Raw genomic sequence first — 24,698 nt, 5'->3', positions numbered from 1 at the left:
TATTAGCATTTTTTTTATTACCAATTCGCGTGTTCCTCCCCGACGGATAATTTTTCTAGTTTACCGCTTGATTCACCCTTGACATTAACAATGGCTAGAAATGTAATAATCTCGCCAGTAACATATATAAAACCACAAGTGTTATTGACGCGGCGTGGCCCTACGGGCTCATTATCACAATGGTGCCCTTTTCTCCCCTGCCATCCCTATCCGGACAAATATGAAATGAAATCTCACCCTGAATTAACCCCCCTTTCCCGCAAACACCCTGCCAATCAAGATTCAATATGACCACACAGAATACTCACAATGAGCCTGTTTTATATTGACATTGTTGCACTTTCCAACTCATAATTCATTCGACAAACCGCTGAGTTTGTTTTTGTGTCGACAGCGATTTCATATCGTTTTATCAAGTATCAATTATTATTTAACAAAATACAACTGTATTGTTCGCACTAATCCATTGGATTCACGCAATGATGAAGTTTTCAATTAGCATTTCATTTAAATGAAATGCGAATAGTCGCCCAATGAGCAGTTGGATTACAAAACCACTAATTATGTCATGTATAACGATTATCTTTATTTGTTTAGTTTCAATTGAAAAATTTATAATTGACTGGATGAGCTATCGATATGATAATGTCTAATCAATTTACAATGCAGCCAATTGGATTTCAGTTCAACCCTTGGAGATTTGGGAAAATATCTGATTTCATTTTTGCAGGGTGGTTCGGTGAATGGGGGCTAGAGAGTCACACTTCATCGCTACCCTCTTGACTTGTCACTTTTATAAGTTTTTTGCAAACTAAGTCTGCATTTTAAGCACTAGTTCCATGTTTCTTCGCATTTGATGTAACGAACACTCCTGCCATAAATTTACATTTGAAGTGAACTTTTGTATGGAAATCAACGTTCGATTTCTTTTTTCTTTGATTTTCCCAAATAAACCTCCTACAAAGAAATAGAAACAATTTGAGTTTTGCTAATATTTGATCTGCTTCGCAGAATTAATTATTGTAAGACTTAAATTTCAAAATTTTTTGTCTTACTTAGCATCAGCGCCGACGTCATCTTGTAAACTATCTTGAGGTTTGATTTTTTAACTTTTATAAAATGGTGGATGCGCCGGGACAATCTTAATTTTGACAGTTTAATACATCGTTGATTCTATTTTTTATTAAAAAAATGCATTTAGACAATTATAAATAAATTATGGATAAAATATTTAATAAAATAATACTTTTATAGGAGTAAAATATATCTACAATAAAAATTTTCGATCATTTGAACATTTTGGATATAAAATTCTCCTTTGTTCTTTAGTTTTGCATTCTTTTGGGGCAAAATTGCAGCTTTCCAATAGATTACATTTTCTAAAATAAAATCGAATTCTTATTTTTATCTCGTTTTTTACGCTATCGACAAATTTCTTAAGTATTTAAATAAAATTTTTAAATTGTTTCTTGATAAGACTTCTACAAATCTTTTTTTCTACAATTTATTTTAATTAATCTTTTAAGCTGTTCAAATTCTTGAGATTTAAAATTGTTTTGATTTATTAGTTTCTTCAATTTTTTTAAATTTTTTGATTTCGGTTGGAATTTTTGAAATCTTTAAAATCCTTCAGATATTTTCAATTGTTCCAATTTCTCACATCCCTTAATTCGTTTTTTGAGGCGCTTTGGATTCTTTAGATATTGTTGAAAAACAGAAAACAGCAGAAATTTGCAAAATTCGTAGTCAAATTCGGTTATTTTGATGCTAAATGACGATTTTTCGTCTATCCTGGCTGTTTTCTGGGTTGGATTTGGAGAGTAGAGCTTGAAAACTAGAAAACCACTAGTTTTTATCAAGATTCAGCAACTAAATTGCGAGAAAACAACAGAAATCTTCACAAAATCTGCAACATTTGTAGAGAAATTCGCTTCTTTTAATGCCAAATGACGATTTTTGTTCATTCTGGCCGTTTTATAGGTTGGATTTGCAGAGTAGAGCTTGAAACCTAAAAAACTACTAGTTTTTATAAAGATTCAACGGCTAAATTACGAGAAAACAGCAGAAATTTGCAAAATTCGTAGAGAAATCCGCTTATATTGATCATAAATGACGATTTTTCATCCATTCCGTTTTGAGTCTCAACTTTTTAGAGTCTTGAACTAAACAAATAAAAAGTTTGGGCTTTAGAAATTCACGTCTTAAAAAATAGGAGTAAGAAACTTAGACGTACAAAATTTAAATTGAATTTTCACAACTGATGCATTATGAGCCCATAATACCACTGCTTAGAGCCGTCTTATAGGGTCAATAAAACACTAGTATCTTATAGTATCTTATATCGTAATTCATTTTTATTAATAATGAAGAAAGACGCCAGCTGAACGTCCTTATTTATGGCTGATGGCCTTTTCGTGTTCTCCAAGTGTTAAACTCGGCAAACTCCTTCCCATATGCGTCGTTCGGGAATAAAGAGTGATGAAAAAAAGTACCTATGCTACCTACCATGTTGCAACTAATTCTTTTCTGAGCCAAAATTGAAAACAGAAACGAAATAATTTTTTAACTAAAATAGAAGCTTTCTTTTTTAAACGATCAAACTCTATTTGGTTTAAATTTTTAAAACAACTTTATTATTAGAGATTAGATTTTTTACAGTTATTGATATTTTGTATCAAAAAAAGGAAAAAAGTGCAAATAAATCATAAAAATTTTTATGTTTTCTGCCGCAGTTGTGGAAAAAAAATTGGATTGCATTCGTATTTTATTGGCTGAAAACACTCAAAAGAAGGGTGTCTACCCTTTTCTGTCGTGTTTTATAGGTCCAATAAAGCACGTGTACAATAAGTAGCTATTATTTTAAGCAGTTTATTTATTAAAAAAGAAAGACAGAATGTTCAATATGCATTTAAATAATCTCCGCATCTTTGTGCTTTATCAGCTCTGTTTTAAAAATGATGTAACATTTTCACCCATCATTCCTTCGGCAACAATCGTCATAAAACAAATCAATATGCCAGAAATCCGCACCCCCGAACTCCATACCCATAACAAATTGCCATCTAACAGCATCACCTCTGTCATCCTCCCCAAATCTCGTAATCCCCAGCAAACCGTCGAAAATTCCTTAAGCATTATTAATTTCGACACACCACAATTACCAAGACTCTAATATAGTACAATTACCATCGAGGGTGAGGTAGGAATTGATAGACAGCTGAACGCCACATGAGTGCTCCGCGCAGATTGCGGGGATGATGATCAGCTAACACCCCTACTCTAACTCGTATCTCTATCTGTTCCACTCTTCACTATGCAATGTGATATGTAAATGAGATAACACATTGTGTCTTCGAAAATCCAAACAAATTCGCGAGTTTGTGGCATATCTCTGGAATGACTGACATTTTACTCAGCAACAGATTCAAAGCAGGGATTTGGGGAGAGAAATACAGTTCTGACAATTAGAGGTCGAATTGAAAAATGTGACGGTGTGGGTGTCGCAAGGGGTGCTGTCACCTGTGGAAACCGCCCCACGTGCATGCCGCCCCACCCTCGTCATTATTATCACATTTAGCGCCCCTCATTGCGTGGCGCACTGTCACTGAGCTAGCACGTGGTCTTTGCTTGTTGTCGTCGCGACGCTCACGCGACCGAGTCTTGCTGAACGTGTGGTGTAGTGAGATTTCAAAGAGGGTGAGTTTGTTAAAAAAATATTCCAAGAGTTTTAACCTAAAATTATTGAATTATTATCTCTATCAGCATTGTTTATTCATGACATGAGCATTCATAGAGAATCTAGCATTAATTTCAATTCAACGTTCTGCGGATTATTCAGAATGAATATTTGAAAACAATTTAACGCGTACTTCGCCGAACGCACTATGTACTGCCTAGAGAATTTATTATGCTTTTTGACTACAAATATACTTTTTATTATAATGATGAAAATTTCGATTAGCTTTCCTTTATCGGCTTTTATAGTGGAAAAAACGGGGCACAGTACACAAAGTGTCAGTAAAATTTGAATATTTAAATTCCATTACAAACTGGTCGTTCATATTTGTGTGAAAATCAAATACTTACATAATTGAATGAACAAATTTTACAATCTACAATAAAATTTTCAGTTTTAATTTTCAAACACGTTTAAATTTTAAGATATATATTTGTTTTTGGTTTCAAACTTAACTAACAAAAAATTAAAGTAGCACATTAGACGGAATTCCCCATAAGTTAAAAAATAGAGTTTTAGAAATATTTTTCTGAAAATTTATTGAAAAACTGACTTTCAAGCGAATATTGTTTAATGGGATATTACCAATCATTTATTTTATTTTGTTTTTATGACAACTTCCCGACTAATAAACAGCGCAAAAACAACATACTAATAAGAAGAAAAAAGACTATTTAATGATAAGAATTAAATCTAAAATGAGTTTTTCGTTTTAAAATTTTCTCAATTTTAAGAAAAATTCACGAATTTTGCTACAATTTTTTCATTAGTTATTTCGAATTAATTGAATTTAATGATTTTTTTGTATACAAGGCATCTTAGAACGCTTTTTTAATGAAAAATTCTTCATTAACATCTGAAATTTGTATCGCTCAATGTTCAGACACTTATATTTTTTGAATTAAAGGCTACATAGTATTCCAATTGACTTTGACAAAGAATTTCTTTTTAGAAGAAAATGCAACTTTTCTGAGCACCATTTTAGCCAGTTCAAAAAAAACAGCTCTAAATCAAGAATTAGCGTCAATGTAAAAAATGACAGTTTGACATAAAAATTTTCGTCTGCTTTAGATAAAATGTAAGACAGTCTTTTTGACTCTGAGAAGTTGTCTTCAGGTAAATAGCAATATGATTATCTTCAGTCGGGCCAAATCATTTTGGACATCAAAGTCATTTGGGTGGCTCAGAGGAAAAATGGACCAAGTCCATAAATTAAAATTTTTGCATTAACTTTTGGTATATGAGTCAATCATAAGTTTATTTATTTATATGTAGTTTGTAAATTTGGTCTTTGAACCAAAAATGTTATCTGGTCTCAAGACAAGAAATGCTAATTGCAAAAGCAATATAAAAATACGAATAGATTATTATGAGTAAAACAAGTTCAAATGTGGACATTTTTAAATTTGTTTAAATAAACTTTGTCCACTTTTCCTCTAAACCTCCCACTTGATTCTCATAAAGTGTAAAGCATCCTTTATGTATTTTATTATTACTGCCACTTTTGACAATATTATTTGAAATTTGCACGTCAAATTGAGAGTAATGCAAATTTTCAAAATGACAATAAAGTGAAATTAGAGAGTGGTTAATTCATGTCGATAATGTTACCAATGGTTATAAACGAGTAAAAAATAACTTAAACTTGCAAGTCAGTGATTTAAGTGACTTTGACGAACAAAGACTTTTGGTCAGAATAGTACAGTTGCGGTCATTGAATAATTGAATGTAAGGGGTTTTCTTTTTTTTTTTCAAGTTTAAACAAGTTTTGTAAGTAAAGAACATTGACGTATAAAAAACCATAAGTGACTGATTTAAGTCAGCGATTATTGCTCGGAATTTCGCATTTCAATGAAATAAACTATTTGCTAAAATGTGGATGGCCTGCTTTAGATTTGCATTAATTACTAAAACATTATATACTTATTCAAGTTTTCGAGAGACAAACATTTTCCGGTAAATTATTATTCAAAATAAATTTAAAAAAAAAAGATAGTAAACATCGCATCAACAGAAGAATTTTAGATTAAATTTTAAAAATCAGTCTAGTTACGAAGAAAAATTTAAAATAAAACTCATTTTAATAATCAAAACTTTTTAAATTCTAATTGCTCAAATTTTGATTTTTTTCTTTGTGTTAGCTAGGTTGCATTTATTGCAATTCAGTATTATACAGGGTGTTAGGTAACGTTACGGCCATAGACTAATGGGTAATTAAGGAAGGCAAACTGTCTCGGAATCCGCAATTAATTTTATTTTTTTCGTTTTAGTTAAAAAGCTACAAGGCTTTAAAGTTGACCAATAAAATGACTTTAAATAATTTTTCAATTTTACAGAAATCCAAGTAGCTTTCGGACCAAACGAATAATTTGTCACTTTCCCGTCACATTTGAAGTTTTAAATCAGTGGCGTCAATTAAAGGGAAAAACAATAACACAATTTTATTCAAAAAACAGACAATAAAGCAACACTACAATAGATGTTCAAAATGGTCATCATCTTGTTGAACACATAATTGTAAACGACGCAACAATGTTTTCTTTATTGTACCCAACACATTTTCGTTTTGACGAACTTGATTTGTGATGTCTACAAAAATAGAACAAGTACGCCACTGATAAAAAATAAGAACTGTCAGTTTGACGTCAAACAAAAAATTTCCTTCAGTAACTCTGATTCAAATTTTTGTAACCTTATGCAAATTGTTCCCTGATTGGTCACATTCAAAGCCTTCCAGCTCTTAAACGGTTCAAAAAAACCCGAAAAAACTTCGAAACATTACTTTTCACGGCTTCCTTCATCACCCATTTTTCTATGTCCGTAACGTTACCTAACACCCTGTATAACTTAAAACGCAATTTCAAATAAATAAAAACCACACGAAATATTTTCTGTGCACTCAAAAGTAGTTGTAGTTTGTCTTTCCAAGCCTATTTCAAAATCACTCTGTACTCGTATATTTCTTTACCAACGCACAATTACGAGAACATTAAGTTTAATATTTATGCAAACATTTTCTAACACCAGATTTTCAAATGTATGCGGAACTACAAAACTGTTATTAGAAAATTTATAAATTACAGGTAAATACACAGATAATTTTATTAAACAGAACATAGTCAATGACAGTGTATTTTCTTTCCTGTTTTAAAAGTAAATTTTTCTCTGAACATTTAACAGATTTTTGTACATTTTTCCATCAATCAGCTAATGTTTTTTGTAAACTTGAAAAGTTCGAAACTCTAAAGTAAATTTATTTACCTTATGTACAGTTGTGTCTAGTGAGTTACACGAGAACACTGATTAAACTTCAATTGACCGATGAATGATGGACGAAATTCAGTAGTTCTAACTGTACTAATTTGATTAAATATTTCAGTATTATTTTTTTACATTCAAAGCTAAATCCATAGAATACACACAGACGTTTATAAAAGTTTTGAAATTTGAAATGTGTCATTTTTGATACGTCCAGCAGTACTACCAACATTTAAAAATATTAAATTCCCTAATCGATGCGACGCGACGTCTGCTTTTAATCATCACTTCAGATTTCTCATAAGCGCAACAAATTATTAAGAGATGACCAGAATCTTTAAACATTATTTTAGATTTAAAATGTTTTCTAACTTAACTCGACATCATTATTATCGTTATTCCATGAGAGCTAAATATTTCACAAAATCCAGTTGATACCTTCCGACTACACTCATGAATCTCATTTTTTAGTCTACTTTTTACCCTCCTAAAGTCAAATACTTTAACACCGAAACGAAAATACCCAAACGTTGCTTTTCCGCCGTCTAAAAATAAAAAATCTAAAGCTGTTATTAGTAGTTGTTTCCCCAATTCACTATTGCCCGTTTTTTCGTCAATTATATTCTTTCGTGAGGGTGCGTGAACATTGACTATAGATTGAATACAACTGGCGGAAGTAGTTGTTGTTACATGTGGGGTTCATATTGGGATGACTTGCACCCCATCAAAGAATAATGTATTTGCTGACCACGAACCATATGTCAGTGTGGTCGTGTTAAGGCTCCATTAAATTAAGTATAGTTTTTATGGTTGATCACAAACGTGTCAGCATGATTGTAGTAGAAAATCTATAAATTATAGTCGCATTAGAACGAATTTAATCAGAAGGTGTTGTTTACCCTCTTGAAGGAGACGGTTCGGATAAAACAAAGATTCAGACAATATGGAGACGCACATTAATTAAACATTGTTAGATTGTAATTAGTCTGACTGATGATTGTTTGCTCGGTTGAACATCAGTAGCACCCAAACTTTCCTTACACTTGTCTAAGAAACCCTCCTGAATAAGACAAATTATAGTTGGTGTGCACATCCTATCAAAGTTCCAATAAAAACAAGATTCCGTAAAGTGTTCCATTTTTAATTCAATCTCAGTTCCTCATTAAAACTTAGCTATTGCGGCGAAGTTTGTGTGTACAAGTGTTACGGATGCAGCAGTCGTAAAACCAGCTAATAAACTTTGTTTCCATCGAGGATTTATTTGCATTCGACGGTCCCATTTTATTAAAGCATTATAAAGTTTAGTCGGGTTGATGTTGAAAGACAATCTGTCAAATTAAAGTTGGTCGTCAATAACAGAGAGAAATTCGAGAAGAGACAAGGAAGTTGGCAGAGCTCAATTCACGATGCAAATTGGGGAACATCTCCCCTAAATGATTTTAAAGTGAGCTTCTGGATTTAAAAGGATTTTATTAGAATGGTGCTATGCCGAGAGTGTGTTTTCTTGTACATCAGGTTGCGCGTTCTTGCCAGACGTTGTTTCGACGCTTGTCTATTTTTATACCTTTTTCCATGTCAAAATTCGGGCGAGCTTTAAAAAAATTAAGTCGTAGTTCAATTAAATTTAATTTTATTATTAATAAGCTCGGCGCAATCGCGTTGTGGGATAAAAAAATAAACATTTCAGTCAATTTCAGCGCTGCGAAAGTAATCAATTCAAGTTCATCCGAATCCGAAAAAATGACATTACATCTCCAGCGTACCGACTCGCATCTCCTTTATTATCTCATCTTCAAATATAAAATGTACGCAAGTCGAGGGGCGTCGAAAGAAGCTCTGCTAGCTGGAAGTTGATATCGCGTCACCAAAATATTTCTTTGCAATTACACTAAGCTCTTCCAGTCTAAGAGAGGAGCACAATGCAAGCGTCCTGGAAACGTCCCGGATGCCGCTAAATCTGCTAGCGATGCGCCCGAATCATACAAAAGCTTCGCCCACAAAAGATTATTAAGTTTGATGAGCGTTTAGTGCATGCCAACGTATTAACGTGCGGATCGTCAAAGCTGCGGATAAGCGACCATTTAATTGTTAAGGAACCGCTCACTGAAAATATGCCGTCGATAAGCTGCTTAGCATTACCCCTCTCAAATTGCAAGCTCTTCACAGACTTCATCGTATAATATCTTTCCAAAGACAATTCCGTTTTGAATGCCTCTATTCAAACACCTGGACCCTACGGCGCACTTGCCAAGTTCAGGCTTATTTTCTCGCTCACGCTCATCGCAATTGACAGGAATAAAGGATAATGACGGCGGGGATGAAAACGGCTGTTACTTTCTTAAGACCAAAGCCACCACAAACGTGGAAACTTAAAAAACTAAATTTTTCTGGGTGGATATTTAGTGGATGCGCCGGGATAAAACACAACCGAAATGTTTAGTTAGCTGATTTTTCTTTCCCAACAAGGTAAAACAATTTCTTGTATTAAATCCGAGTTTATTTAATTACGGGGATGAGAAGGGCTGTTAATTTCTTAAGACCAAAGCCACCACAAACGTGGAAACTTAATGAAACGTCTTGAAAACAAAATTTTTCTGGGTAGATATTTGGTGGATGCGCCAGAATAAAACACAGCCGAAATGTTTAGATTAGCTCATTTTTCTCTTCCAACAAGATGAAGCAATTTCCAATATTAAACCCGGGTTTATATAATTGCGGGGATAAAAAGGGCTGTTACTTTCTTAAAACCAAAACCACCACAAATGTGGAATCCTAATGGAACGTCTTGAAAACTATTTTTTCTGGGTGGATATTTGGTGGATGCGCCGGGATAAACCACAGTCGAAATGTTTAGATTAACTGATTTTTCTCTACCAACAAAGTAAAGCAATTTCTAATATTAAATCCAAGTTCATATAATTGCGGGGATAAAAAGGGCTGTTGGTTCCTTAAGACCAAAACCACCACAAACGTAGAAACTTAGTGAAACGTCTTGAAAACAAATTTTTTTGGGGTGGATATTTGGTGGATGCGTCGGGATAAAACACAACCGAAATGTTTAGATTAGCTGATTTTTCTCTTGCAACAAGGTAAAGCAATTTCTAATATTAATCCGAGTTCATATAATTACGAAATTCTCAAGACAATCGCACAGAGGGATTAAACCATTTGCAGATTGGTTGAGACGCAATTAAATCATCTGTATTTGCTGTAAGGATAATATGGTCTTGCCATCATCTAAGAAAGGGTTGGGATTACGAGAATTGTGCGCACTAGACGATGATTATTATTATCTTACACAATACACTCAATCCTAACGTCTTCATTCTGAAATGTATGCCACCGACACTGATTTATTACGATCCGAATAATTTATTATCACTTTATTTTTCAAAGAAATCTAAATTATTGCGTTTTAAAATTTATCGTTCGGATTGTGAAGACGAGTAATTAATTAGGAGACGCTAATTATCAGGACGAAAAAGAATCCCCGAAATGAGGGAATAAACAAGGAAGAAAAAATCGCGTTTCAAGTTCCGCCGCTTGCATTTATCAAAAAAGTTTTAATTTGCTGCGAAGTTTTAAGAAGTAAGTGATTGTTTTAAAACTGGTGGCAGAAGTATAAATGTGGTGATAATTCGTAGAGATTTTTATATTGAAAAATAAGAGAGTGGTTAATTCATGTTGATAACGTTACCAATTGTTATAAATGAGTGAAAAATAAGTAAGCTACATTTACAAGTCAGTGATTTCAGTGACTTTGACGACCAAAAAATTTCGGCCGGAATTGAATAATTACGTGTAAATTATTATATCTGACGGATTTTTTTTCCGTAGTTTTAACAAGTTTTGTTTTTTCCGTAGTTTTAACAGTGGCGTATCTAAAACCATTATGTGACACTCTTTAAATTAGCGATAATTGCTCGGAATTGTGACCGCTTTAAAAAGAGGTGATTTTTGGGATTTTTTTCAAAGAAAACTACTGCATGAAATGTTTTCAAATTTAGAGGATATATTTTTACATACATTATAAAGACAAATAAAAATTTTCAGATGAGATTATTTAATTCTGACCGAGTTATTGAGTAATTTTTTTTTAATTTTAATTGTCATGCCAAAGTGCTATTTTTTTGTGTTAGCTGAGTTGCAATGAAATCTGAGAGTAAACAAGGAAGCAAAAATCGCGCTTCAAGTTCCGCCGCTTGCATTTATCAAAAAAAAAAAAAAAATTTGCTGCGAAGTTTTAAGAAGTAAGTGATTGTTTTAAAACTGCATGGTGACCGAAATACACTCTCGATAATTTGAAGTTTTTTCCTGGTCCCTTGGATTTCTCTCGATAAATTGAAAAATTTTAATGTATTTTGGTCCTCTCGTTAATTTTAAATAAAATTGAGAACATTTTTTTCTGCCAACACTTTTTAATTTGAAGCGTGGGCGTACAAGAAAAACAGAAAACTTCTGAACAAACCATTCTTAAAAAAATCCATTGCAGCTTTAAAATCAAATTTTACATCTTTTCACTTATGTCTTTTAATAAAGCGTTCTTGGGAGTTTTGTCCTTACATAAATTTGTTTCACTAAAACAATTAATAACTTACAAATATAAGTTTTACGAGTAAGTGGATTTTACGCTCTCTTCTCTGATTGTTTTGTTTATTCTGACTATTGTTTGTTTGCCTTTAAACGTTTTGAATCACACTATATTTTGAACTCTCGATAATTTAAACTTTTTGCCAGGTCCTTTGAGTTTCAAATTATCGAGAGTCTACTGTATAAATGTGGTGATGATTCGTCGAGATTTTTATATTGAAAAATTAGAGACTGGTTAATTCAGTGACCGTATCGCGCGCGCTTTTTCTGCCTCCTCGTCCAAACGAGCATTTGATTTGGAAATTGTCAGACGAAAAAGCCGCCTCCACCCAAAGCCAGAGGGCGAAGTTTCAGATAACGAGAAGGGAGGTGGTGCATTGCTATGGCGATGCTGCTGGTGATTGTTTCCAAGCTCATTGTCTGAGACCGTTCCCGACATGCACAATACTCGTCTCAGCCATTGTAATCACCGCCACACCACATCCCGATGGACTCCTATCGCCTTGCCACCGCCACTACTTCCGTGAACTCTGGACTCCGCGTCGGAAACGCGACCCTATTGTTCCCACAAATGTAGGCTAATGAAATCGAGCTTTTCAAATCTGTTATGTTATCTACTTTAAACAATTTGTATGGATGTCAGCGGAGGAAAATTCATATAACGTACATAAAACATTCGAGATGAGCCTTCGGGGCTCCACAAATTTGAAACACTAATAATATTATCGTATTTCTTTATTTGCAGATGTCTTCAGTGAACGAGCAACTAGTCCCTCCCCCGAAACCCCGGATCTCCCCTCTAGAATTCCGCAATACCGACCTTGTTTCGCGACTTCTTGCAGCAACCCCCCCGTATCTCTACAACATGTCTCTCCTCCCCAATACTTATTTCTTCAGCGAAATGCTGCGATCTTTCGTACAAGCAAAATCAGATGCGAGTAACCGCAATTTCCAAACTCGAAGAACCAGGAAGAGACCTTGGACTTCGATAAAGCACGACAGTTCCTCTCCTTCTAAACTAGAACCAACGAACGACTGGACAATAAAAAACACATTTGCGGAACCAAAATCTGATAGTCCTCTAGAACTCACCACCGACAGCGACAAAATCAAAAGTTACCCCAGCACCGAAAGAAAAATAGAAATGCCGCTACCAGAACAAGTAGATCCTTTATATTCGCCCTTGCAAGAAACCACCCCTTCTGGACTGATTCTACCACCGCCTCCACCAATGTGGTACCCTCCTCTCTACCCCACGACAGCCCCATATGGAATCGATCCGTTGCACTTCTTCATTGATCTCAGAGTCTCGGGACACATCTACGACAGAAAGAACCAAAAAGAAGAAACCACTTCAAAGGCAGAATCTGAAGAGAAGAAGCAAGCAAAGGAGCCGATTTTCAAGCAGTCGCGACACGCTTCTGCATTTTCAGTCCCCACACCTCGTTTGAATCGGGGCCCCATTAACTTGAGCCACAATGAAGATTACACTCAAGAAACAAAGAATATAAAGTTTGATGTGAAATCGATGGGGTTTGACAAAACGTGCAATAAAGTAGGAGCGAGCTACATCATGAGGAATCTTAATAACATCTACAAAACCATAACGGAGGAGTCGCAGAACAATGTGAAGAATGAAAACGAAAATGACAACGAAACTGAAGAAGAGAAACAGAAACGAGTCAAAGATTTGCGAGCTTTGATCGGTTTAGAGTTGGTCGTGGATTATATGAACCACGCGAAGCCTCAGCCGAAGCGTCCATTAGAAGAAACCACGGACTCGGAGTCTGTTGGGAGTCCAAACGTGGAAGTTGTGGCGATCCATGACGAGACTTAAAAATGTTATTAAATTTAAAACTAGTCGTTATAACCGTTAGTTGTACATAATTGTAACTTATGGCAGTGTAAATATGAATGGTAACACATGTGGAGAATAGCTGGGGCGCAATCCCAATTATGATTATTAGTCTGCAGTTTTCCTCTCCCTTCGTTAAGCAGAGTAAGTTTAAAAGAGTCTGATTTTCAGGTAAGTATCTGCCATTTGTTTGAGCAACTTTTACATCATTACCATTACAAATGAGTTCTTGCCGTAGTAATTTTCAAATATGGCGAACTACTTTAAATAATATTCATAATAAATTAAAGCGAAAAGATGTGATCGCTTCAAGTCCCTCGAGAGTAACTCGCATTTGTTTCCCGCAATTAGAGTAAGTCTTTTTAACACCGAGACTATCTTTTCCCGCAAGAACTGAATTTCCATCTAATTAGTTGGACGTCGTTGTTTGCTCAAATATTAGCTCATAAATAAATTTAACAAAAACGTATACTTGCTGTCATCTTCCGACAATGTAATAATGATATTATTTCCTCGACCGCCGGTGATTTATAAGGGATGCTATAAATTGGAAAAGTTTCTTGGGGGAACTGGCGTATTGTAATATTTCAAAAACTTTCGTACATCTAACGGATTTTTTACAAGTTATCACTAGTTTTAATTGTTAGAAAAACATGAGCCAGAATAAACACGAATTTGGGTTGGCGGAAGTTTTGTCAAAACTTAATCACGTTAAAATTAAGCTCGGGGCATTGTTAAAATCACATGCAAATCCGTTGTTCGGGTAGGTTAGGTGCCGACAAGCGAGATTTTCCACTAGCACCGTCATGTAAAATGTGTAAATATTCACACACTCTCACCCGTTACTGTTTTGCATATTCATAAGGAAAGCTTTCGCCTGCAAATATTAGTTAAATTTTCACAACGCTACAATAGAATTTACATTTTATAATAAAACGCAGGATGGATTCATTTACAACGGAAAATATTTAAAAAGGAATCAATCATTCTTTCTAACAATTCATCATGCGACAGATTTATGCAAAATTTCTTATCGTTAATTGCAATTTCCTAGCCGCATGTTGGATCATTTATGACATATTTTCGCAGTGAAAGCGATTCAAACTCAGTTAAGATTAAGCGGATTACTTTAATTTTTGTCGATTTAGCTGAAGCTGACATTTAGTTTTTTATAATGAATAATTTTGGTGCTAAGTATATCTGTCCTAGCTTCTGAAATTCCAGATCCCAAAACAACCCACATTTTAAAATACAAATATCTTATTAGCACCTAATATACTTCATGAAATGCTTCGTGAGATGAGACCAAATTTATAGTACCTAATTGAGCATGAAAATTAATTAGAGAAGACTGAGCATCCTCCATAAGCTAACATTTTGAGAACTTTTTCTGTTATTCAAAACAAGTCGGTAAATTGGATTGATTTGACTCCTGCCCTTTTCATTCTCCTTCGTAATATAAAAATTCTTCAATTCCTTTTCCTGCTTGGCGCGCCGCCACTGCTTGAACCCGCAAAGTTGCGCTACCAACTAAACAACGCTGATCTCCCTAAACTTTAACTTTTTGCCGACTTGTTGAATAACCTCCAACAGTGACATTGACAATGACGTGATATTTGAATGTGATTATCTAAAGCAGACATTCACTTAATTTAAATTTACCATAAGTTTAACAGTACAAACAAGCACAATGTCTAACATTTATCACAAATCTATGGCTGCTTTAGATTCCTATGTTCCCAAAAAATTCCTACCTCTTTGGCAACATCCTGCAGGTAAATTAATTATTTAAATTACGATTTATTGCGTTTTAAACCTCCATATTGTACTTGCAGGTCCGAAAACTGTATTCTTTTGGGCTCCGGTGTTCAAATGGGTTAGTTGACATTGGTAACAATTAGGAAGTGTCTTAATTAGAGTTTTTTAGGGGTTAGTTATGGCAGGAATTGGCGATATGGCTCGTCCTGCTGAAAACATTAGTATTTCACAAAGCGGAGCTTTATTAGCAACTGGAGTGATATGGTCCCGGTATTCATTAGTAATTATTCCTAAAAACTATGGTTTGTTTAGTGTCAACGTTTTTGTGGCTCTTACTCAAGCTGTACAAGTTTTCAGAGCTTATAGGTAAAAAAAAAACCAAGTCTGGATAGTTTTCTACATCTTATTTACAGATATCAACAAAGTCTAAAAACCAAAGAACTCGCATAAAGGAGATTTTAAGTTAGGACAGATTTATTTATTATCAGATTAATGTTAATTAGGTGTAGATACAAATAGGAGACATGCATTTTTGAAGTTTTGATCTGCTGATGAATGTACACCTACATGCTCAAGTCAAAATGTTGGCAACACGGGAATCAGATCTATTTTTGATAGGTATCAAATATTTGTATTTTCTATATAAAATTTTGTGAAACTCATTTTAATAAACTGTTTTTGTTTATGTTTGTTACCTTAATAAGGCATGGAAACGTTAAATTTGCATTGGAATTTTTCCTTGGGTAGAAAAATTTGAATGATTACATAAATTATTTATAATTTGGCTTGAACTTTGCACTAAGATGCTTATTTATTGTCATTGCGTAGTGCTGGTTGCCTATTGTACCATAATAATGTGGGTACCACTTAATTATAATTTATGCTTTTATTTTTCTTTCACAATAATTTTTTTTTAGTTGTGCGATAATTGAATTTTTTCACTCATAGATCAGGAACAACGATTTCGCGCATAGCAACCATCACCGGTAACTAAGGCTTTCGAGCACTAGTGCGGGAACATGCACGCAAAAATTTTGCCATAGAAGCCATATAGAAAATATCAGTTACTACAAATTTAAAGAAACACGCATTGGGATCCTCTTCCCCTAATATTTATTTAAATAAGTTAACAAATTACAAGAAAATTAATATTTTTTGAGAAAAAGTTCATCAGCGCCATCTATTAGCAACTTAATAATTGTTGCTCTTTTGTAAAAACATAACCTCAAAATAACATTAACAAGTTTTATGATTTTAACGATTAATAAAATTAAGCTTTTGTGAAACGTTTTATTTTACAAATACTCAAGTAATCGATGTTGGTCATCAAGTAAGTATACTCAGTACTTTTAATTTTTATTATTATAGATGTTTATGTTGAATGTGCAGTTGCTGCACGAAGCAAACGACACACCAGAAACTCCAGCAGTGTTTTCAGTTCTCACGGCGTTACTAATATTGTACGAATTGTTGGAATTGGATCTTACAGGTTCCGTGTCTGTCAAAGTGTCTGCTACTTCTATTTTATTTTTTAAAGAATCTTGGATATATCCCTCCGCTACTGCGGAAGATTTCCAACCACCATGTCTTTTAACGGCTAGAAAGTCAAGCCCCTTGTTTGCTAATAAAGTAGCACTGCTCCTACGAAAACAATGGCCAGTATATTGATGAGGGTTTGGAAGTTCAAGATATTTGGCGATCAATGATGGAATTTTCCCAATGGTGTTTATACCAATAGGTAAATTTATACATTTTCCTGCACGATAAGTTAGAAATAGTCTCCTGTTGTCAGTCACAACTTGTAGTCTTAATTTCACAAATTGCTTTATTATTTCGACCCATTCCCTTTTGGTTATGGCAAATTCCCGTTTAACCTTAGTTTTTGTTTCAGGAATAGAAACCAAAATTATGTCATCTTTAAAGATAACATCACCAATCATCATCTTACAAATTTCTTCTCGGCGGCAGGCTCCAGAAATTCCCATAATCAAAATCGTCTAAAATATAAATGTTAAATTTTTGAATGTAAATTTCTGAATAAAGACAAACCACTCACTTTCATCAAAAAATATTCTTTGTTAGGGGCCTCTGTCAAAAATTTTGTAATATGTTCTCCTTCAAGTATTTGTGACTTTTTTGGAATGTGATGTTCCGTTTTCCTTTTAAGAAGGGCAAGCAATTTTGGATATTTCGAGATATCTATATTCTTCTTAATATTCAAGCAAGATCGTATCATGCTATAAATTGGCCACAATGTTTTTTTAGTAGAACCTATTTCTTCAAAATTGGCCACCAAGACGTTTTCAGAGTAATTTTTGATCTTTTTATCTTCGCACCATTTGACAAACTGAGAAAACGTACTCTCATATCTGGGGCGTGATTTTGTCGGCAATAAATTGTTTATTGCAGCAGTTGCCGCACTTTTCACTTCGGGTGGTGTACACTCGAATTCAAACTCTTCTTCCGAAGACATGGTACAAATCAATACAAATCTTTATTTTTGAACTTTTTGCTTGACAGAATTGACAACTGTCAACTGGAAACTTCAGCGACTTGATTTTTTATACCAACAAATGCGAACTATATATGATGGCGAAAATTTGTTACAAACTTCGTGCAAAAAATGTTATACAAGAGACGTGCGGGAATAATTTTGCCTGATTCGTGCGACATTCCTTCACTCGTGCGCGGGGCGCACTCGTGTTGAAAGAGTCGCACTTATCTGCAAAAATTGTATTCCCGCACTAATCATGTAAAATACTATTTCCGCCAACCATTCCTCGCTCGTGCATCTTCGTGTTGTTTATCAACCGTCAATTGTCATTTATGTGTCAAAGTCAAAATCTTGCAAGTTTATTGCCGATTACTATTACCGGTGTTATCAACTCGTATTTATCGAATTCAAGTGATTTGCAATTCAGTTTTAAATTACGTAAGTATTCACTTCGTTAAATTTATAATTTTTTAAATAAGCAGGAAGGAAATGCATTGTAAACCAATCATGCAATTATTTCGTTCATGTGGCAATAAAATGTTTTCCTAATTACACGTAAAATTAACTTTATTCAGTGCTCTTTGATTAAATATTTCAGTTGATTTCTATTATAATTGATATCAACTACGCATTTTTGTAATATTCCGAAGGCGATCGTTGAAGAATTGTGTAGGAAAATCACACTAATTGGTATCGTCATTTTATTTCTAATGCGCCTGTTAAACGCGATAAGGTAATAAATTCCTTCGGTTTTCTTTTTATTCATTGCAGCAATTACTGTTTACATTATTGTCGTGTTTATAGTCTCTTTTTCAAGAAATTCAATCGGTAATTAATTAGAGATATTTTTATGTAGGATGACAATGCAAAGATCAATTCAACAAAGTATTGTGCTACTTGGAATAATTCTTGTATCAGTTGGAATATTTTTTATTGACCATTGGCGTTTTTCAACAGTTAATCGTTACATTATTCAAAAACTTTATTGGCGATGTGATGAAAAAAGTGGCTCGTTTACTCTTCAGTTCTTGAAAAAATTGACGTTAGTAGTTAATTACATTTCTTCTAAAAACAAACTCGTTTGTACTATTTTTCATCGCCTCTGCATTGTTCCAGCAAATGTGCCAAATCATCTAGCATCTACAAACGTTTATCTGTTCATCTTATACTTTGTACTCCTCTTCAAACATAACGTAAAAGCTACCTGTGTAATGACCTTCACCTATGAAGCAGCACTAATTGAATTTCTGCAACAACAATAAAATCATAAAAAGATCCGAATCGAACAACACTCCTTTGCAATCAACTGCGCGCTAATAAATCTGTTAAAATAGCATCCAAGCGTCATTTTCTTCATTTTACGACCATTGTACATGTGCTAAATATTTACAGAGTTTCCTAACATGAACGTTAAACCCGTACGTCTATTTATAGTTGAACATTGCGAGTGTTCTGCAGTGCAAGAATGGCTCGAGACCTCGACATCGTGCTCTTCGGAGCTACAGGGTTTACCGGAAAACACGCAGTGCCTATAATTAATAAACTTGCGAGCGCTAAAAATCGTCATCTGACTTGGGGGATTGCTGGTCGTTCCGAGAATAAACTGAAGGATTTGCTGCAACAATGCGAGAAGGAAATTGGTGAGGTCACTTCTTTGCTTGGGTTTGTTGCTAAAATTGCTGATAGGAACCTCGCTGGCGAATATTCCCATAATCATCGCCGATGTCCAAGATGAGAAAAGTTTGAAAGAAATGGCTCGGAAAGCCCGCATTGTTATTAATTGCTGTGGGCCTTACCGGTTCTTCGGTGAACCTGTGGTCAAAGCGTGCGTGGAGGAAGGGACCCATCACGTCGATGTTAGCGGCGAACCGCAATACATGGAGAAGATGCAATTGAAGTACAATGAGCAAGCGAAAGAAAAAGGAATTTACATTGTTAGTGCTTGCGGGTTTGATAGCATTCCCTCTGATTTAGGGGTTGTGTTTTTACAAAAAAAATTCGATGGGACTCTGAATTCTGTTGTGACTTACTTAGACACTTGGGAGGAAGGAGAAGCTGTTTCAGGTCCTGCTATTAATTTCGGGACGTGGGAGTCAGCAATTTACGGGTTAGCACACGCTAACGAATTGAGGGATTTGAGAAAGCAACTGTTCCCCAATCGACTTCCGAGTCTCAAACCGAAATTGCAGCTCGTGTAAGTGTGATTTTATTGTAGTAAGAACCCAAATTGAAGGTTTTATTCTTAGCACGCGCCCCCATCAAAGCGACAATGTCACCGGTTGGGTCCTCCCGTTCCCCGGATCAGATCGTTCCGTGGTAAAACGCTCCCAACGCCTCTTCTATGAAAAAGACCAAAAACGCCCCATTCAAATAGAAACTTACTTCTTACTCAAATCCATTTGGAGTGTCTTCGCTTTAGTAATTTTCGGGATAATATTCCAAATTCTAACCCGCTTCCAATTTGGACGAGATCTTCTCTTGAAAGTAAGAATCAGTTTAAACACGTTTAACACCAGTTACAGTTATATTTTTTATATTTTTAAGTACCCGGAAAAATTCAGCGGTGGATTCTTCAGTCGGGAGCCTCCCAGTGAAGAAAAGATCAAGAAAAGTCGTTTCTGCATTACTCTCTATGGTGAAGGTTGGAAAGAAAAACTTTCAGATCCCAGCGATCAATTTACTACTCCACCTAATAAAATGATTACTGCGAAGGTTAAGGGGAGCAATCCTGGGTATGGGGCCACATGCGTTTGTTTGGTGCTTGCTGCTATCAAAATTCTTACTGAGACTGATAAGATGCCGGCTGGAGGAGGAGTTTTCCCACCGGGCTATGCCTTTGCCAATACTTCTATCATTGAAGAAATGCATGAGAATGAAGTTACTTTTGATGTTGTGGTTGAGAAGGAGTTGCCTACTTCTAAGTATTAATGGTTGGGATTAATTGCTTTTGCTGGGTTTTATATTTATCAGCTTTCAACATATTTACTGGTCATATAATATTTTTTGTATTTTAACTGTACTGATGTTAACTGTTATTGAGCTAATAAAATGTACTTTAGATTTCTAACCAAGACAATAATTTCCCATTCTTTCAAAACGTTGACAATTTGTGTATTGCTAATTACATTAGGCAGGAAATTTGTACTGGAGCAGTGGAAAATCATTTCTAAAGTAAAATTACCTCCTGATCCTGAATTCGAAACCCGTTTTGCTCCATTAGGTCAGGACTCGGAGAAATAAGTTCTTTTAGTACATCGCATTGACTTATTTTGAAGAAAAACGCTTTTAAAACACTTTTTGATCTTTTTTTATTTTAAATTCCTAAATTTATACTTTGATTTCTTAATGTAATATGTTATTATAAAGGTTGAGATCTCCGCTTTCCAAAACGGCCTTAAACACATTATTATCTCTTGTGATTTAGAAGTTATGACAAAGAATAAAAATGGATTTTTCACGTTTTGTTAATTTTTCGAAAAGTTTGCAAAAACTTTAATTTGAATGCCTACATAATTATAGTTTTTCCCATAAATCTCGCATTTCTAAATGATTTCACTGGTCCATTTTTTAACATTTGCTCCATAATTTTTGTACATGATTTTCTAATCATATACAAAAATTATGGAGCAAATGTTAAAAAATTGTTGGTCGAGTTTTTTTTTTATAATTTAAATAAATTTGAAGACGTTTTAATATCAATGTAGATATTTTATTTGCCCCAGATTAAATTTTCATAGAATCTTCATAGGTTACGGTCACCAGATTGTCCGGAAATAAGGTCAGGACAAGAAGCAAACAAATTCTGAACAATTCATTTCAAAATTTTTGGGTCCATAAGCAAACAAAGAACTCTCCATTGTCAAGAAGTTTTCTAGAACGTGTTATTCTAGGCTGCATTAGCATTAAAATAATTTTAAAACTTAATATGTGCTTATGATTTTGCAAGCAATGGCATGAATTTTGTAATGTTTCTTTTTCTAGCCATGAGTTTAATAGTTGGTTGGAAAGCTTAGAAAATTGGCTTTTTAAAACACTGTCGAGCAATGCCATAGCTCTGCAAGTTTTCAAGAAAAATTGAAGACACTTATGGAATAGACCTGATGAAGCAAAACAGATTTCAGATTCAGAATCAGAAGATCTATTCACTTTAAAAATGACTTTCTACTCTAATATAGTTTTTTTCACAAGACTTTAGATGCAGATGTTCCTTAGAAATTCTTTCCGGTGTGGGCAAATTGCTCAATTTAACCCCAAACATTTGGGCTATTAATAACTAAGTTGCTTATTAATGACTTCAACACAGTCTGAACAGCTCAACACAGCTAAAGTAGATTTAGGAATCGGTTGGATAGGTAATCATAATTCACTTTGGCTTGTATATTTACATTATATTACAAGATCGGAAAAAGTACACCAACGATTTTTTGTTCTAGGAAAAAATACGTTTTTCCAACTTGCAAGAAACATAGTTAAGTCCTCGTCCAATTACCAAAACTCCCTTTTATTGTCCTTTACCTGCAACACTGCATAACAACATGAAAAAAATTGCAACAATTTTAATCTCACTCATTTCGCCCCAACCATGCGTGCTTGTTGCAACAAAGGGACCAATTCTTCCCTAAACAAAGAACTGCTAACCCCATGAGTTATTTTGAGAATTTGGTAGGCATTAGTCAGGTGCTCGAATGCCAATTGATCACTTTCTTCAAATAGCAGAATTTTCCCGATTTTTAAATGCAAAAGACCTGTGACTGGATGGAGTTGACCGTAATATTTACTAAAAATACATAAAAAGAAGTACGTCAGAGTAGTTAAAAACGGAGCTTGCCAAACTCTATGATGCTGACTAATTAGAGCAAAGAAACATGTTATTTATAGACTTTCACGTGTCTTAAACACATGGGAGTTCGATCGGTTCTTTTGGTTTTGCCAAACAGTTGACAAATGTGCAACATATTTTTGTTGACGTTCGTGTAGTACAAATGTTATATCATTTATAACGACTTACTAATATGCGTCGACGAGCTCGAGGCCGAACTTTCTGGCACAATCCCACTTCTGAAAGTCAATACTCGATTGAAATGCTAAATCTAGTGTCTTGACGTGTTTTATGTTATATTTGTGCAAGACACCTTGCTGTTTTTGAAGACATATCTCACATACATCAAAATCTAAGAATATGTTAAGAAAAATGCGTCACTATTACGCAAATTGGCCGGTTATACACAGAAGGATACACGCTAGTTGCTTCATGTTTTGTAAATGAATGTCCGTAAATTCCACAATTTCTTTAAACTTCTCCAGAAAATCATCGCTTATTGTTGTAGTGCATTTAGAGCACGTATCTCCAGACCTAACAGCTTCTGAATCAATGTAATTATTGCAGGCGGAGTTTGGACAGGCAGCCGCACAGATTTCTGGAGGCTCTGGCTCCAAACACCGCGGGCACTTACAGAGGAAATAATAGGCAGTTTCTAGTTCTTTCTGTCTGTCTTTCGTTGTGTTGAGAATGTCGATGTAGCTAATACGAATCTGCGGAAATGAATGACGACGGGAACTAATTTCCGAGTTGCAAACATACCTGAGACCAGTCTAAATATTGGAAAGTATTTAAAGCCCGGATGTGTAAAGTAGGACCGTCAAAAATGGCCACAGCGTTTGGGGTACAAGAATGGTCAATCACCGATGCCCCTAAGTACATTCCGGTTCCTAAACACTGCAATTCTTGATCCAAAATATTGAAACTATTAATACACATCTGTAAAAAAAATGAGTCATAAAAAACAACAAATAGCTCGGCCGACAATTATATCCAGAAGGTCAAGGGTCCGATTTGACTCGTTTAATTTATACCCTTATTAATAGAACAATGTAAATAGGATTATTTTTGAATACATGGGATTATGTAAGACTTACCCTTCCATACATTCCCATTAGTTCTGCGGAGTTTGGGAGAACATCATCCCCTAAGAACTCGAACAGAACGGCACACAGTGAGGTAAAATGTTCCATTCTGAGTTTATCGCCTTTTATGTTTGGATAGTCTGCAACGAAAGTTTTACTATGAAGAGTAAAACAAGGAAATACTCACGCGACATTAAGTCTTTATACATCCGAAAACAATTCTGGAAATAGTAGGATTTGACAAAATCACCACCTTTCCTCAAAATGTAGATAAGTCTAACCAACACCCTTGCGGCATCAGGTAGGATTCTTGGAGCCACCCGTTTCAACCCTCGACATTCAAACTTGTGCACACTCCATCCCTCTTTCTGGCACACCTTACCACAGTAGTAGACGTAGTGACATCCTGAACATTTCATAAACTCACCCCTTAAATTTTGTTCTTTTTAAATTTCAGAATAGGAATAAAGAACTTGTTAAACCAACAAGTAACACTCACTTTTTCAAGCAGAAATCACAATATTCGGTTCTTAATTTTGAGCTTAGCACGTAAACAAAAGGTTTTTCTTTGTGGATTGTACACCCTTGATGAACCAATTTTTTGGTCCTCATTTCTGCCTCTGTAAGAACGGTGGGTAATCAGAGATGAAAACACAAGTGTAGATGGCACAAGACGAGTGGTATTTTTAAAGTACAGGTTCACTGCGGCCAAGTATTTAAGGAGAGAACTGGTAAAAATATCTATGGTCTTCGAAATTTTAAGGAGACCACAGGTGGTGGTCGGGAGGAGGAAAAATAATTTTAGAGAAAGCACCTGTACTCTAAATAAGAAATTTATAAAGAGAATTATTTTCTTACCGTCTGCCATAATTTCCTAATTGTTATTTAACTTGCATTAGAAACCCAAAAGTGTAACTACGTTTTAAACAAACTTCCACAATCAATTAACAATTTTTTGTTAATTGTTGACATGTTTGTTGCAAATTTAACCTCAAACATCAAACAACCGTGCATGTCAAATTTGACATTGTGATAATTTGTGGGAATTCCACTTCACTTGTTGAGTGCCTTTTGTGCTATTCGTCAAATTAAATTCTCCGATA

General features: G+C 34.7%; 5 protein-coding genes across 7 annotated transcripts; 3 read left to right on the top strand and 2 right to left on the bottom strand.

Moving 5' to 3' along the window:
- Window positions 1-3,591: 3,591 nt before the first annotated feature.
- On the top strand, window positions 3,592-13,520 carry LOC148173207 (uncharacterized). Its single transcript, XM_088040239.1, has 2 exons — window positions 3,592-3,696; window positions 12,330-13,520. The coding sequence occupies exon 2, from the start codon at window positions 12,330-12,332 to the stop codon at window positions 13,419-13,421; it is 1,092 nt and encodes a 363-aa protein (XP_087896365.1). The 5' UTR covers window positions 3,592-3,696; the 3' UTR covers window positions 13,422-13,520.
- Window positions 13,521-14,987: 1,467 nt separating this feature from the next.
- LOC148173206 (mitochondrial pyruvate carrier 2-like) lies at window positions 14,988-15,882 on the top strand. The gene is made up of 4 exons (XM_088040251.1): window positions 14,988-15,214; window positions 15,275-15,315; window positions 15,367-15,563; window positions 15,611-15,882. The coding sequence occupies exons 1-4, from the start codon at window positions 15,130-15,132 to the stop codon at window positions 15,645-15,647; spliced, it is 360 nt and encodes a 119-aa protein (XP_087896377.1). The 5' UTR covers window positions 14,988-15,129; the 3' UTR covers window positions 15,648-15,882.
- A 643-nt stretch (window positions 15,883-16,525) lies between these two features.
- On the bottom strand, window positions 16,526-17,951 carry LOC148173205 (uncharacterized). The gene is made up of 2 exons (XM_088040240.1): window positions 17,254-17,951; window positions 16,526-17,194 (listed from the first exon to the last, which is right to left on the bottom strand). Exons 1-2 carry the CDS (start codon window positions 17,668-17,670, stop codon window positions 16,547-16,549), a joined length of 1,065 nt encoding a protein of 354 aa, XP_087896366.1. The 5' UTR covers window positions 17,671-17,951; the 3' UTR covers window positions 16,526-16,546.
- A 38-nt stretch (window positions 17,952-17,989) lies between these two features.
- Window positions 17,990-20,758, top strand: LOC148173204 (saccharopine dehydrogenase-like oxidoreductase). Its single transcript, XM_088040227.1, has 5 exons — window positions 17,990-18,129; window positions 19,126-19,331; window positions 19,378-19,885; window positions 19,938-20,175; window positions 20,236-20,758. The coding sequence occupies exons 2-5, from the start codon at window positions 19,157-19,159 to the stop codon at window positions 20,617-20,619; spliced, it is 1,305 nt and encodes a 434-aa protein (XP_087896353.1). The 5' UTR covers window positions 17,990-18,129; window positions 19,126-19,156; the 3' UTR covers window positions 20,620-20,758.
- Window positions 20,759-22,058: 1,300 nt separating this feature from the next.
- Window positions 22,059-24,653, bottom strand: Smyd3 (SET and MYND domain containing, class 3). Of its 3 annotated transcripts, none has more exons than XM_088040223.1 (9): window positions 24,454-24,653; window positions 24,095-24,215; window positions 23,783-24,024; window positions 23,608-23,735; window positions 23,273-23,449; window positions 22,929-23,223; window positions 22,700-22,862; window positions 22,258-22,468; window positions 22,059-22,214 (listed from the first exon to the last, which is right to left on the bottom strand). In XM_088040223.1, the coding sequence occupies exons 1-8, from the start codon at window positions 24,461-24,463 to the stop codon at window positions 22,258-22,260; spliced, it is 1,347 nt and encodes a 448-aa protein (XP_087896349.1). In that variant the 5' UTR covers window positions 24,464-24,653; the 3' UTR covers window positions 22,059-22,214. The 3 variants fall into 3 exon arrangements, with proteins under 3 accessions (XP_087896349.1, XP_087896350.1, XP_087896351.1); XM_088040224.1 differs by having other exon boundaries at window positions 22,059-22,206; XM_088040225.1 differs by lacking the exon at window positions 24,454-24,653 and having other exon boundaries at window positions 23,783-24,037; window positions 24,095-24,184.
- Window positions 24,654-24,698: the final 45 nt, after the last annotated feature.

This window comes from Gnatocerus cornutus, chromosome 6 (genome assembly GCF_029298725.1).
Source record: "Gnatocerus cornutus isolate USDA-ARS CGAHR chromosome 6, icGnaCorn1.1, whole genome shotgun sequence".
NCBI classification, from domain to species: domain Eukaryota; kingdom Metazoa; phylum Arthropoda; class Insecta; order Coleoptera; family Tenebrionidae; genus Gnatocerus; species Gnatocerus cornutus.
The sequence above is the reverse complement of the archived record's forward strand: the minus strand, read 5'-3'. Positions and strand labels throughout refer to the sequence as shown.